Raw genomic sequence first — 14,000 nt, forward strand, 5'->3', positions numbered from 1 at the left:
ATGCGACGTAATGTAAAGGAACAATAGCGCAACATGAAAGCGATGTAAATTATGGAAAATGCGATATTGTTCTTTCTTTCAATTTATTTAGATTTCAATAAAAAGAACGCGATACCCGCTATCATAATGACATAATAAACTCCAAAGAGCGTATTTCTCGAATTATAAAAAAAAAAAAAAAAAAAAAAAAAAAAATCGTCGGGAGCCTAATAGTAATTTCGCGCGCGCGGTGGTCGATCGCACGCACTTCGCTCTTACACGCTGGTGGTGATCTGCTCTATGACGGTGATGTCGCGATGACGTCGCGGTCGGATTCGATACGGATCCTGATGGCCGAGTCCCTCCGGCACGCTCTTGCTGGGCCGCAACGGCGCGTGGAATTGCGGATGACAGTAGTGGTCGGTGGCCTCGTGCATCCGCTCGACGTAGTCCCGCTCGCGCATGCCGTCCTCGACGACGTCCAGCGGCACGTGGAGGGACTGCGACTTGGGCAGCCGGGGTCGCGGCGGTGGCGGGCACGCGCACGGCGGCGGCGGCGGAACGACCCCAAAGCCGAGGCTCGAGAGTCGCGGCCCCGGCAGGAGCGGTGACGCCGGCTGCCGTCCCCAGCCGACCAGGAAGAGCAACGCTGCGCCGCACAAGGAACTCAACGTGCACGCGTAGTAGCCCACCCGCGGGCTGTTCGCGTTCATGTAACCTGCGGGGGCGGTGGCGGGAGCGGGGTAGAGGGGAAGACGGCAGAAAACCGGGGTGCGATTAAATTCGTCGTAATTTATTTTCGCGCTTGGAAACGGCGAGATGATCAGGGATGCTGACAGTGAGAGAATCGCTCTTATATACGAGGGATATTTTCCGAAAGCTTGGACTTTTTTTTTTTTTTTTTTTATACTGAACCAGTATCAAAAAAAAGTACCAACTAGAGGAAAAAGAAGGCTCGCGATAATTGTGTATAATCCTGAAGGGAATTGATGCGAAGTGCGATTGTGATCTGTCGATTCAACAGTCCTCGCTTTTTTACATACAATAATGATTGAATTTTGAGGATTATCGTGCTATATAATGTTACTTTTCGTAAATAATCTATTCTTGCAAATAAAAGCTTTAGATGTGATGAGATTCCACATAATTTTTAAGTTATCCGTTTAAATATGAAACTTTGAAAAAATTTTTGAAATTAAAAATCTCTTGACAAATTATAGATTTATCACTCTGAATTTTATCTCTCTGAATTCTTCAAATCGATAAAGAATAATTAATATCCTTGATTAGTAAGTAAGGCCAATTAATCGTTATCATAATTGTTGAATATCGCACATAAGCTGTAATAAAATAATGCATTGACGGAAAAGCTTGTCATACATTTCAAATAACTTATAATAGATTATAAAGTTTCCTTCTCTCAGACATAAATTTAATTTTGCCATTTAATTTTTTATTTTTTTAGATCTTACATATTTCAGAGGATTTCAAAATATCCTGCAATATAGCAAAAGCAATGTACGAGTCGGTGATATTCCAGCAACTACATTAAACTGTTCAAAGTATCCAAAATTTGTAGTTGTAATAGCTCTTGAATATGCGTGACAGTTGCCATGTTTCCTTGAATATTCTCTCAGCGACACGGGTAGACGAAGCAGTATTTTCCAACATTACATTCCCCGTACATTATTATTAAAGATGTCGGCATTAAATTCATGCACAAGAACCACAAGAACTGTAAGACTATTAGTATAGGGATGGATTTAGCGAGAAAGCGGAGCGGATTTCGCCCACCTTGGTGCTTTAAAGCTCTAATACTATTGCGGGTCTTTGAAGAATTTGCGTTTAAAGAAAAAAATATCCGTACACGTTTTTAAAATAAACGGGGGGGATGCGGCGAGAATCTTTATGGAGAAATGCTACGGTAAGCAACGTGTAATGCGCCTTCTTACATCGTACAATATTCGTCATCACTTAAATGGAAAAATCGTATATACAAAAAGTAATATAAAAGTATATATAATCTTCTTTTTAAATATTTATTTCGCGATTTTTTAAATACACACATAAGAGAGACTGATGGAAAGATGGAAAGGAGCTTCTCGAAGCGTTTCTCGAAGAGAGATCCTAGTTGACGATTTCTACGCAAAGTGTCGTAGGGATTTTCAAATAAATAAGAAAAATTGAAAGATCGCTTCTTCGGCAACTGGCTCTCATAATTTTTGCGTACCTGTGAGAGGAACTCCGAGAAGGATCGGCAGAGCTTCCGCCGCCTGCACCAGGGCCCACGATCTGGCGAAATGTCTCGCCCGCAGCCTCTCGAGGGCCAACATCTTGAGGGAGTAGAGCGCGCCGCCGAGCGAGGCTCCGTAAAGCCCGGAGGCCAGTACGAGTCCATGATAACCTTGTACGCTGCCAAGAGCCACTTGAGCTACAGCTTTAAGCAAAGAGGAAATGTAATTCGGATCGATAACCCTTGAAACGGAGGGAAGGGAAGTCGAAGTTTCTTGAATCTACAAGCACCGCATTTTTCGATCTTTTCTTATCAATGAAAGCGCGAACGATGCTTTAAAAAAATTTATTTCAAGAGAAGCTTAAGATCTCATAACAAAGATATCTATTTAAACACGCGAATAATTTTAGAAACTTTTTTTCTTTCCGAAATTTTATTCAGAAAAAAAAAAAATTAAAGTAAAACATATTTAGTTAACGCTCAGGCATGAAGAAGCTAGAGAGTACGATATACGGAAGAAGGATAATCATTCCATTCCAAATTAAAAAAAAAAAAAAAAAAAAAAAAAAAAAAAAAAAAAAAAAAATGCCTTCTAGAAGCTTATGATAGATCTACAATGGCGATGATCGGTCGCCTTGTTTCCTAGTTAAACCCGTTGGCGTGTAAACGAAAATGATTACGGAGACTAGTTTACTGACCGACCCCGATGAGCGCCGCTTGGCAGAGATATTGCCTGGACACTAGGCACTGAGCGGATGGCCTGGCGGTGACCACCCCCCAGGCCGCGCATCCAAGTGCCGCCGCCAACCCAAGACAGGTCTGCAACAGTACCAGGGCGCTGGCCTCCAACCCGTCCTCCAATCCTTGCAGAGCCTGTAAGCGATGTTTCTCGTTAAAGGCTCGCGTCGAGAAGACGCGCTATATCGAATCGCCCCGATAACGCCGGTACAATACCGCCGGTAATGAGGCGCGTCTAATATCGATTATCGAAATTGGCTCGTCCAACTCTCCGAGATTAGCTTCGGGGGAGAGATCGCGAGATTAGGAAACTCAACGCTCTCGTTCGATTCGCATAAAATACCTCCTCGATGGACAATCGTTACTCTCTCTAGCAATTATCCTCTTCAAAATAACAGGCGCGATGTTGAGGAAAATCTATGTCGTTAATCCTTTGGTAAAGATATCGCATTAATAATTTCTTTCCATATCGAATCTAATAGATTTCGCGTGAATATATATACAATATATATCTTTTTTTACTTTAAACCTTGAAGAGAAGATGAATAAATTACGCGAGGAAAATTTTCGTAGCTTTTTATACTACATCAGATTTCTACGTGATTTTACGTGATGATCGTCGGTATTCTCAATGGAGAGAACGGATTGTCTCTCGATCGCACTTTAGATAGAATGCACTTACGATGTAGAAGGCGGGGGTGTAAAGACCGAAACCGGCGGCGCCGGCGGCCAGCATGAGCATCCTCACAGGACGCGATCCGAGAGGGCTCAGATCGACCAGCGGCTGCTTCGGCACCTTGTTCGCGGATTTCTTCTCCTTGAGCTTGCCGCGCTGACTCTTAAGATGTAATATGGCCCGACGTTGCGGATGGTAGAGCGAGGCGCTCCGGTATATCAGACCCAGAAAGAAGGCCAACGAGAGAACGCCCGTTACCGATTGAAGCCCCAGCCGCCAGCCAAGCTTCCTGGGAAGAAAGGAGACGCGATTATGACTATCCGCGCTATCCGGAGATCGTGTTGAATCACGCAGCTGAGCAGGCGCTTCTTACGTGCAACATCCGGAGTTCGCGCCCTCCGTACATCCCCTAGTTACGTTTCATATCGCGCGGCTAAAGCCACTGCATTTGCATTTCTAAGAGAAAATTTTCCCTCGCTTCCCGGCACGTTCCTTCGTCGCAGTTAGCTGTATTTATCCTCATTCGCGAATTTTTTCGAAAAATATTTAAAAAAAAGGTATTTGAAGATTTATTCAATATATTAATATAAAAACAGCAATTATGCGCATGTATCGTTAATATCGTTAAAAATTAATAATCTTTTTTTTTTTTTTTAATTATAGTAACGATAATGAATCACATTTTGATACGTTTATTATGAGTATTTAGTGTATAACGTAAAAATATTTAATGCTATAAAAGAATAGTTAAAGTTATAATAGATTACATCATAAAATGTAAGAGCGGGTGCTTAATTCGTTATATTGTTATAAAAGTGAAGAATTCTCGCGTCTAGAAGAGACAATCTTATCAAAGAATAACTTCGCAAAAATTTCTGTAACTAATTCGAAGAATATAATAAGAACGATGAAGTTTGACACGATTACGTAGATTTTTTTAAAGCTCGAATACAATATTATGCATTATTATTCGCGCGCGCGCATAACTTCCGCAATTTGTAATAAAAGTTGTATAATGGAATGGCTTTCGTTTGACGCTCTGATACAGCGATACCATTTTATGAAACGCAATGTTTCCGCATTTACGTTTTGTACAAGCAGCTATGCGAAATTCACGTGTATATATACAAATGCATCGTCAAGCGATGTTACGTTTAATTTGAGTGAAAAATTTATTCTTACCGTGTTTCTCTTTCGTTTTCGTGAAACTCTTAACAAGAAAATATTAGGCTTGTTTAAGGTTTAAGCTTCACAAACGATCTTTAATATTTTCACATCGTAATCTAAACATTCCGTGAGAGAATCTCATTTTCGTTTCAATATTTAGTCAAATAAAGTAAAAAGCGTGATACAGCTGAGATGAAAACTTAAGCAAAACGACTGTTTCAAAACATTATCCGAGCGTAGAGACGAACAATAGAACATGAATCTTTGACTAGCAAATTGTAAAGTCGAGCTCAAGAAATACCATAAATAGGAAAATTTAAAAAAGGAAATTTAACCCAAAGAATATTAATCTGCTAGAAAACAAAAATATAATAATTAAATTTTCATATAATTATAGTATCTCATTCTCGCGTAGTCTAGTTATTACAAAATGGAACGAATGCATATTTTTCAACAAGCACCACCACATCTCATATCTTCTGGATACTCCAAACAAACAAACAAACAAAAAAAAAAAGGTGAGAGATGTAACAATTTTTTAAGTCCCCTCATTTGCGCGCAAGGAGAGAATCTTGGCGAATACGCGCGTATAAAGAAATAAAAATCTCAAGTTTTCCTCGGAATGTATTCGACGTATCAGCAGGGAGCAAAAGTTGCGCTTTAATCCCTCGGCGTGAGGATAATGAGACCCGGCTCATGACTATTCATAGTACACATCCCGTACGTTCTTATCACGGACACGATCGTGTTATCTCCGCGAGCGGTTGAATCTATTTTCCCCGATCTGTGCGAGACGTACACCTTTTCTCATTCGCTCCCTATCGAATCCCTATGGAACGCGCGTTAAATGTTTATCGCGTATGCGCCCGGGTCAGAGATGAGATGATGGTTCGATAACGCATAGCGCGTGTATCAAACCGCCCCGTTGGTCGGCATACGTTTGTGAAAGAGAGAGAGAGAGACAGATAGACAGACAGACAAAGAGAGAGAGAGAGAGAGAAACGGAAAATTATCCGACAAAAAGCCCGCTCGTGGCACATACGCACAATTGGAGGGCGCGTTTTCACGCCCACGGGTTTCTCGTTACCACAGAATTATATCTATATCCACGATATCGTTTTTTTTTTGTTTCTTTTTTTGCGTGCGCGTGAAACGCACATTGGGCCGAATCGCGCATCGTGCGTGTGTACGCCGTATAATGGGGAAGAATAAAAAATTTACCACCCTTCGTTCCCTGTCTGATAGCGTAAATTGTAGTGCAAAAATATGACGCCCCTGAAATTTTTACATTAATGTTATATGATAGATATAGTAGATAGTATTTCGAGGATAAGATACTTTTATTTCGCGGCAATAAATTTTACGTAATGGTAAACGAAATATGGATGTATTTGAACATGTATATCAAATTAATTTATCTCTTTTCTTCTCCGTTTCTCTCTCTCTCTCTCTCTCTCTCTCTCCCTCTCTCTACAGGATTATCATATTATTTAAATAATTATTATTATATTCATTTATATAGTTTATATGTGAACATTATAAATTACATAAATTATAATGCTAAATAAAATATGGATAAATAATATGAAATATATTCCACGTTTTATTAATAATATTTGCACCAGGTATTAATATTCTCGTTATATCGATTTAATTCGATAGATTTAGTCAATGAAATAGCAAACGAGGACTGATCGTTAGAAGAATAATCTTTCTTAATGTACTTTAATGGGTATTTTCTTTGCAATTGCACTTTTCAAGTTCGAAAAAAAAGTGCCGTTTACTTCTTTGTAAAGAGAGATAAAGAAAAAGAAGAACGCGGGAATGTAGGAGAGACGCCGCTTAAAAGAACAAATCTGATATCACCGCCATAATCATAGAAGAAATTCGTAACATCTGGTAAACTGTATCCGCATTGCGGTGATTCTCACGCAAGATGAAACACGGGGATTGTTCGTGACTAACGATACAATAACGTTAATCCATTAACAAACGAGCAGTTTATCAAAAGCAAAAAGTTTTCACTTAAAGGATAATTGCAAAAGCACAGATTATACAAATCCATTGACATTTTAGATATGTATTTTATCGCCCTTTCGGGGAGAAACTTTTTAATTGATTTTCAAAATCGATATAATTGAATGGCGATTAAAAAATTCGATACAATTTTTTGAATCTAATGCATTGCGTGAATAAAAAAGGTATGACGTGAAATCATGGAAGAAAATATGATTTAAAAAGTTTTTTTTTTTTCCATCAACTTTTTGTGAGAGTTTTATATTGAGTGGCCATTTTATTGTTTCCTTTTTTAATTTTTCTTACAGCTCTATACCCGGCATATAGCTCTGATTATTTGGAAACTATCGTAAATTCTTATACTGCAACACGTAATCTGGTACGGTGGATATCGTTGACTCTCTACCGGAGAAACTTACCCGGGTTATTGAGTAAGCTGTATCGACTTAACGGGTTACTCCGCTAACCCAACGATATTATGCTCGTCGGTCCAGAAGAGGTCCGATCTCTAATTGGATCATGCCTTTGTACCTAACAGAAATTGCCGCATAGCAACGGCAATTAAGCGCACGTTTAATAACCCGCATATGCAACGATCTGACGTTTATCTACATGCAGGTTTGCATATGCAAAGATTAAAACACAGTACGATTTGCCTTGTTAATAAAAGATTCAAACAACGCATCTCAATATTATTAAATTCCCATAATACTCCTATAAAATAAACATTATTCTTTTGTGTTTTCTGAACGATAATAAATGCGTATAATCACCCGCATTTTGTATAAAACGTTACAAAACCGTTTGATGTTTATTTAATTATACAAACATTGGAGAAAATAAATTAAGAAAAAAACGAACGTTGTTTTAATATCAAGGCATTTCTCTTCCGTTTTTCTCTTTTTCTGTCTCTCAACTATTTAATATAAAATATTAAAAGTTTCAAGAATAATATTAGAAGCGCTCTTTTGGAAACTAGGTTGGAACAAGAAAAACCTTCAATTAATTTAAAAAATTGTCTTAAATAAAATTCTAATATAAACCATATATTAAGCTAAGATTTAAAGAAATTAAATACAAATAATAACTTTCCATACGTTTTATTAAAAATATTGTATAATTTATATTATAGAGTTCGTGGCAAATTTGAAAATAAAGATACATATACAAAATTATAGAAGTTTGTCAAACACAATTGAACTGCGAGCGAACGAATCAACGATACTAACAAACGTTCGTAACAAACATCAAACAAATTGTTCTGACGTCGGTGAAAGGTATAAATAAAAAAAAAGGGCGAGACGAAAAGGGAAAATAGAGAATTGAATCCGAATAGAATGTTCAATTATTTCACGTCGAATCTGCTCGCTGTTTTTGTCCGCGGAAACTGTCGCACCGCGTACCGTATACGGACATTGCGGTGCTACGGGGACACGCAGTCGCGCGAAAATCTACGATAAAAGGGTGGTACGCGTTGAAAACAGTTCGTCCTGCCTATATGTTGTACGCGGCCGTCCGATTTCACGGCTTGCCCGATTTGTTTCGGGAATCATTGTTATTCGGCGAGTAAATATCGTTATCACCATCAGCGAAATTCTCTTCAAAGATCATTTTTGACTACACGTTTCCACACAAGAAAAAAAAAAAAATGGCAGTGTATTTGTATATGTGACCGGTTTAGCTTAGAGAAATCCTAGAATTATTCATCTCAGCCGTAAACTATCGTATGCTATATCTTTTGTAAATATTTTAATATTTAATATATTGATAATTTTACATGTAAATTAAATTTTTTAATAAAAATATATTTGTAAAATTTCTCAGAACGTTTCATTGATATTATTTTATTTCTCAGCAGTAGAATTTTTTTATTAAAATTAAATAATACAATGTGCATAATTTTTATCTTGTCTTAACTCTAATAAAGTTATAAAAATTGTACACATACTCGTTGTATTATTTAATTTTAATACACATAATATGCAGTAAATATACATAAATTTAAAAACTTTTTACAATTGTAATATATATATATATATATATATATATATATGTAATAAAAAAAGTATCTGGAAGATAATTTTTCGATTAGAGTATCAAACTTTAAAACTATCAACTATGAAGATAAAAATTAAACACGTTATATTATTTAAGTTTGATCAAAAATTGAATTGCTGAGAGATATAAATACATAATCAAATATTATTTCAATAACAATATATATAATTTATTTTATCTCACATTACGTTTTTTTCGTAAAATACATATTTAACGGTGTGCATTGAAGATGATTGTGTGCAATGACTGCGACTAGTTTGCGATAGTTGCGCTAATAAAACGCGAATAATGCCGGAGACTTTGTAATTTTTTGCGTGGCATTGTTAATTAACGATATTCAAAGTGCATCACGTGCGTGAAGAAATAACGCGATTGAAGGTCGATCGGACCTTTCCCGCTCAGCTTGAGAGCAGAATGTCGGATGCGCGCGATATCCCTGGGATATTTAATGTACGATATACAGGGTTGGGAATGTTACTCTATAAAAGTAACGCGTTACCGTTACTTTTTGTAAAAAGCAACTCGTTACACCGTTACTCGTTACTGATTTTAAAAAGTAACGCGTTACCGTTACCGTTACTTGGAAAAAGTAACGATTCGTTACTTTTTCGTTACGTTTTTGTTTTTTGTTATGCTAAAATAAGCTATTAGATTATAAAATTATTACATTTAATAATCAATATTAAACGTAATAATCTATGTTACAATCAAAACTCTAAATTAGTCTCTATATAGCACAAGCGTTTTTTTATATTAAACTTATTTAATGATACTAATTTTTTTATGTTAATATCTTTATTTTTTAATACACTTATCTTTATACGAATTTAAATAGTAATTTACAAATTCCAATTCTGTGGAAAATTTTTATCAAACATTGTTTTTAAATATTGATAATATTATTAAGAGTGTATTCCAATATTCACTGCCAGTAAAATCTATAATTTACATTACTATAGTTTTTCAGTACTGGCGATGACTATCAGAATGCAGCCTATGATAGGAGAATACAAAATATTTTTCAAAAAATACACCTATCCGTTGAATAGATATAAGATAACGAAGAACCAAAAAGTAACGATAAAAGTAACGGCTAATTCGTTACCGTTACAGAAAAAAAAAAAAACAGAAAAAAGTAACGATCGTTACCGAAAAAAAGTAACTGTAACGACGTTGCAAGTAACGCGTTACCTCCCAATACCCTGACAATATATTCCCGCATGTTAAAGCCATGATAACATGTAACAACTCACCCGACGGCTTCCTTGTAAAAGACGCTGAAAAGTGCTATTCCCACGCCGGTGCCAGCTTGCACCACCATCTCGACGAACTCCCGCCGTTTTCTGAAGTAATTGCCCAATACCAGACCGGCGGTTTCCCTCACGAGACCGGCACCCGCACCCAGCACCAGCCCGTAACTGTTGCATTTTGTAAAAGTAAATCGTATGACTTTATATATACGCACACACACACACATACACACACACATCCGTCGAGTCTGCGCGAGAGGATAAGTTGTATGGGACGATTTTTATTGGAAAGAGCACAGCTATATCAGCGATGCTGACGTTTCGAAGAAACTTGGAAAAAGCTTGGTTTTTTTTCTTTTATGTTTAATTAACCTGATTTTTCTGAATGAAAAATAGGACGCTGTTAATTGTTAACATGTTGAAAGCTGTTCTTTGAAAGCAAAACTGAGTAAGTAATCATTACAGAGATGTAGCTTTGTGTATCGCTCTACATATGTAGAATGACATTTCTCATTCACGGTTAATATGTCGATAAAAATTTTTGCTGTGTAATAATATAGGTTTTGTAGAGTACAATATTCCTTTCTTTTCCCACAAACTGGCGATAGAATTCATGAATTCCGAAAAAATTTAAAACATGAGAAAGATTACGCGATTACACGTTCTCGCTGTAAAAATATAGCTTCATCGATACATGAATTTCGCTGTTATATTTTATATTTCGACGAAAAATGTGTGCGTAAAAATACAGATTTTGCCCAAAATACATCATTCCTTTTTTTTCCCCCAAACTAATAATAGAATTCATGACCGAAAAATTAAAAAAAGAACGTAATCATTCGTTTTCATCGTAACGATAGATTTTAACGAAATACACACATATATACACACGCGCGAATTATAATTATATGCAGAGTTGGGAACGTTACTCTATAAAAGTAACGCGTTATCGTTACCGTTATTTTTTATAAAAAGTAACTCGTTACCGTTACTCGTTACTAATTTTAAAAAGTAACGCGTTACCGTTACCGTTACTTGAAAAGTAACGACTCGTTACTTTTTCGTTATGTTTTCGTTTTTTGTTATGCTAAAATAAGCTATTAGATTATACACTTATTTAATAATCAATATTAAATGTAATAATCTATGTTACAATTAAAAACTCTAAAATTAGTCTCTATATAGCGAGCGTTTTTTTATATTAAACTTATTTAATGATTCTAATTTTTTATGTTAATATCTTTACTTTTCAATACGCTTATCTTTATAAGAATTTAAATTGTAATTTACAAATTTCAAATTTGTCGAAAATTTTTATGGAACATTGTTTTTAAATATTGATAAGAGAAATATTGATATTATTAAGAGTGTATTCCAATATTCACTATCGGTAATTGTAAAATCTATAATTTACGTTACTATAGATTTTCAGTAGACTGGCAGTGACTATCGGAATGCAGCCTATGATAGAAGGCTACAAAATATTTTTTAAAAAATACATCTATTGAATAGATATGAGATAATAAAGAATGAAAAAAATAACGATAAAAGTAACGACTAATCCGTTACCGTTACTGTAAAAATGTAACGACGTTACCGTTATCGTTACAAATAGAAAAAAGTAACGATCGTTACCGAAAAAAAGTAACTGTAACGGTAACGACGTTACAAGTAACGCGTTACTTCCCAACCCTGATTATATGTTATATCTATCTCTCGCGTATGTATTGTATATAAAATTAATGATAAGAAGATCGGCATTCTCTCTCGTATCTCTATCTATCGATAACTCTCAATATCGTTCGCCGTTACGCACCTAAGGAGCACTTGATGCATCTGGACGGCAAACGAGGTGAAGAGGGATGCCAGAGCCAGCACCAGGCCACCGATCACCGCCGTAAGCCTTGTATTGCCACGACGACACGCGCCGACGACCAGGGGTGCGGAACCGCGAGAAACCGCGGCGCTCAACGCCCCCGCCCACACTGAAACGTTTATCCGATAGTCACTTTGGACAATCATTAGAACGCGACTGTGACGAGGATCGAGGGAAGGCTCGAGAGGGGATGGGGGTGAAGGGGTGTCCGCGGTCCCCCAATTATACGCAGCTTCCGCAAAAGCGAGGGCTGTTTTATTCGGCTATCTCTCCCCCCCATCATATCACTTCCTCTCCCTCTCTCTCTTTTTCCTTTTCTCTTGCTCTGGACCAACAATGCTGGACCAGCGCAGTAGCGAGCTCGTTTGCTGATTGATTCGCGTCGTATTCGCTAACGAAAAATCCGTTCCTCTCTTGAATTTCGACGAAGCTCCGATGGCTCACTCTCTCTCTCTCTCTTTCTTTCTCTCAGAAATGAATGAGAATAATTTTTCATATGTTTTTTTTGTCTTTTTCCATTTCCGCCAATATTCGCATTTGTTTTTATTATACTCGAAACCACGTTGTATGCGGAACTCGAGTTCGTTTAATATTAAGAAAAACTTCGAAGACGCGAGTATTTTCGGAAAATGTTTTCTTTTTTCGTGCGGTTTAAAGAAACTGTAAAATTTTTGCAAGAATAATTTCTTTCATCTCTCGAGAAGATGAAAGTTTTGCCTCTCCTTACAAATAAGAGCTGATTGTCAGGAAAAATTTTCTCGCGATGAAAAGATCTTTCCCCCGGCATATATCTTTAAACTTCAAACAATTGGATAACTGCGACCTGCAACAATTCTTATTTAACTCTGATCATTTGTATCTTGTTATCGTGCAACAACGTGAATCACAAGAAGAGCGCACAAAGTTTCTCCTCTTTCTCCACGCTCTCTGGAGTACCATGTTTTCGACGAAGTCATCGCTGCACGGATTTATCGCGCGCGACTCTTCGTAATTACTCCCAAAGGAATGCTCAGATTTCGCAATCACGATGGAAATCTTCGTAACATGAGCCATGATGATTTTCTTTGATGAACGTTAAATTGCTGTTTATACATAAACATATGTAGCAACGATAATAGCGATACTAGCCCGAATTCCTTGTTTTAGAAAAAGAACAATAATAATAATAAATAAAAAAAGCTAATTTTCTATTTGTGAAAATGATATAAATCTCCAATAAAAAAATAAAAAAAAAACAACGAAATTAACTGCGTATATTAACATATACGCGTATATTTGTATATCTATACACATTTAAAAAGATAAGAAAATATAGCGAGGGAAGAGAGCACGGCAATTCGTAAGCTTCCTGAGATCGTAACTCGGAAACGCACGCATAGATTTATGTAATAATTTTACATCCTGTCGCAGCTGTGCGGATAAAAATGTTGACATCTGAAGATGTGCAACGCGCGTTGCAGACACGAGAAGACATCGCATCGCGAAATGTCAATATCGACCGAAATGGCAACGTGTCAAAGCGCACTATAGTTGATCTATCTTGTCTCTCTCTCTCTCTCTCTTTCTCTCTAGTAATGCTAAAATTGGACGGGACTACGTCAATCGTATCGACGTACGTCTCTTGTAATCCCGTAAAAGCATCACTTTTTACCCTTTTACTTGGCGAAACGCCTCTCTCTCTCTTTATAAATACACCGTGCCAACTTCGCAAACCATATAACAGAGCTCGCAAACGTCTCGCATAATCGCATCTTCGATCTCGAATGAGGTAGATATGAATGATCGAACATGAGATGCATTTATACGGAAGTTAAGCTCTCTTGTCTGTTCGTTCGATTCTGTCAACTTATCTCTCTGTCCGTCTATCTTGTCCATTTGCCTATCGATCTAGAAATTTTGAGCGTTTGGCAAATGTTTTGAGACGGACGTGAATAGTTCCAACGAGAAATTTCGGGGAAATGTATAGAAAAATATAATCCATTAAAGAATCGGTTTAATTTGTAAATT

General features: G+C 36.9%; 1 protein-coding gene across 1 annotated transcript in view; it reads right to left on the reverse strand.

Annotated features, from left to right (window-relative positions):
* Positions 1–160: 160 nt before the first annotated feature.
* LOC138935434 (monocarboxylate transporter 4) overlaps positions 161–14,000 on the reverse strand; it is a 69,364-nt gene continuing 55,524 nt past the window's right edge. Inside the window, exons 9-14 of the mRNA XM_070300009.1 lie at positions 11,934–12,102; positions 10,121–10,285; positions 3,633–3,915; positions 2,911–3,085; positions 2,210–2,416; positions 161–697 (exon numbers count right to left, since the gene is read on the reverse strand). Coding sequence (XP_070156110.1) covers positions 255–697; positions 2,210–2,416; positions 2,911–3,085; positions 3,633–3,915; positions 10,121–10,285; positions 11,934–12,102 — 1,442 coding nt within the window. The 3' untranslated portion in view covers positions 161–254. The remainder of the gene's footprint in view (positions 698–2,209; positions 2,417–2,910; positions 3,086–3,632; positions 3,916–10,120; positions 10,286–11,933; positions 12,103–14,000) is intronic.

The sequence above is a fragment of the Polyergus mexicanus genome, unplaced genomic scaffold, assembly GCF_030449975.1.
Source record: "Polyergus mexicanus isolate NDT 795.1 unplaced genomic scaffold, iyPolMexi1.0 SCAF_1, whole genome shotgun sequence".
Classification (NCBI taxonomy): domain Eukaryota; kingdom Metazoa; phylum Arthropoda; class Insecta; order Hymenoptera; family Formicidae; genus Polyergus; species Polyergus mexicanus.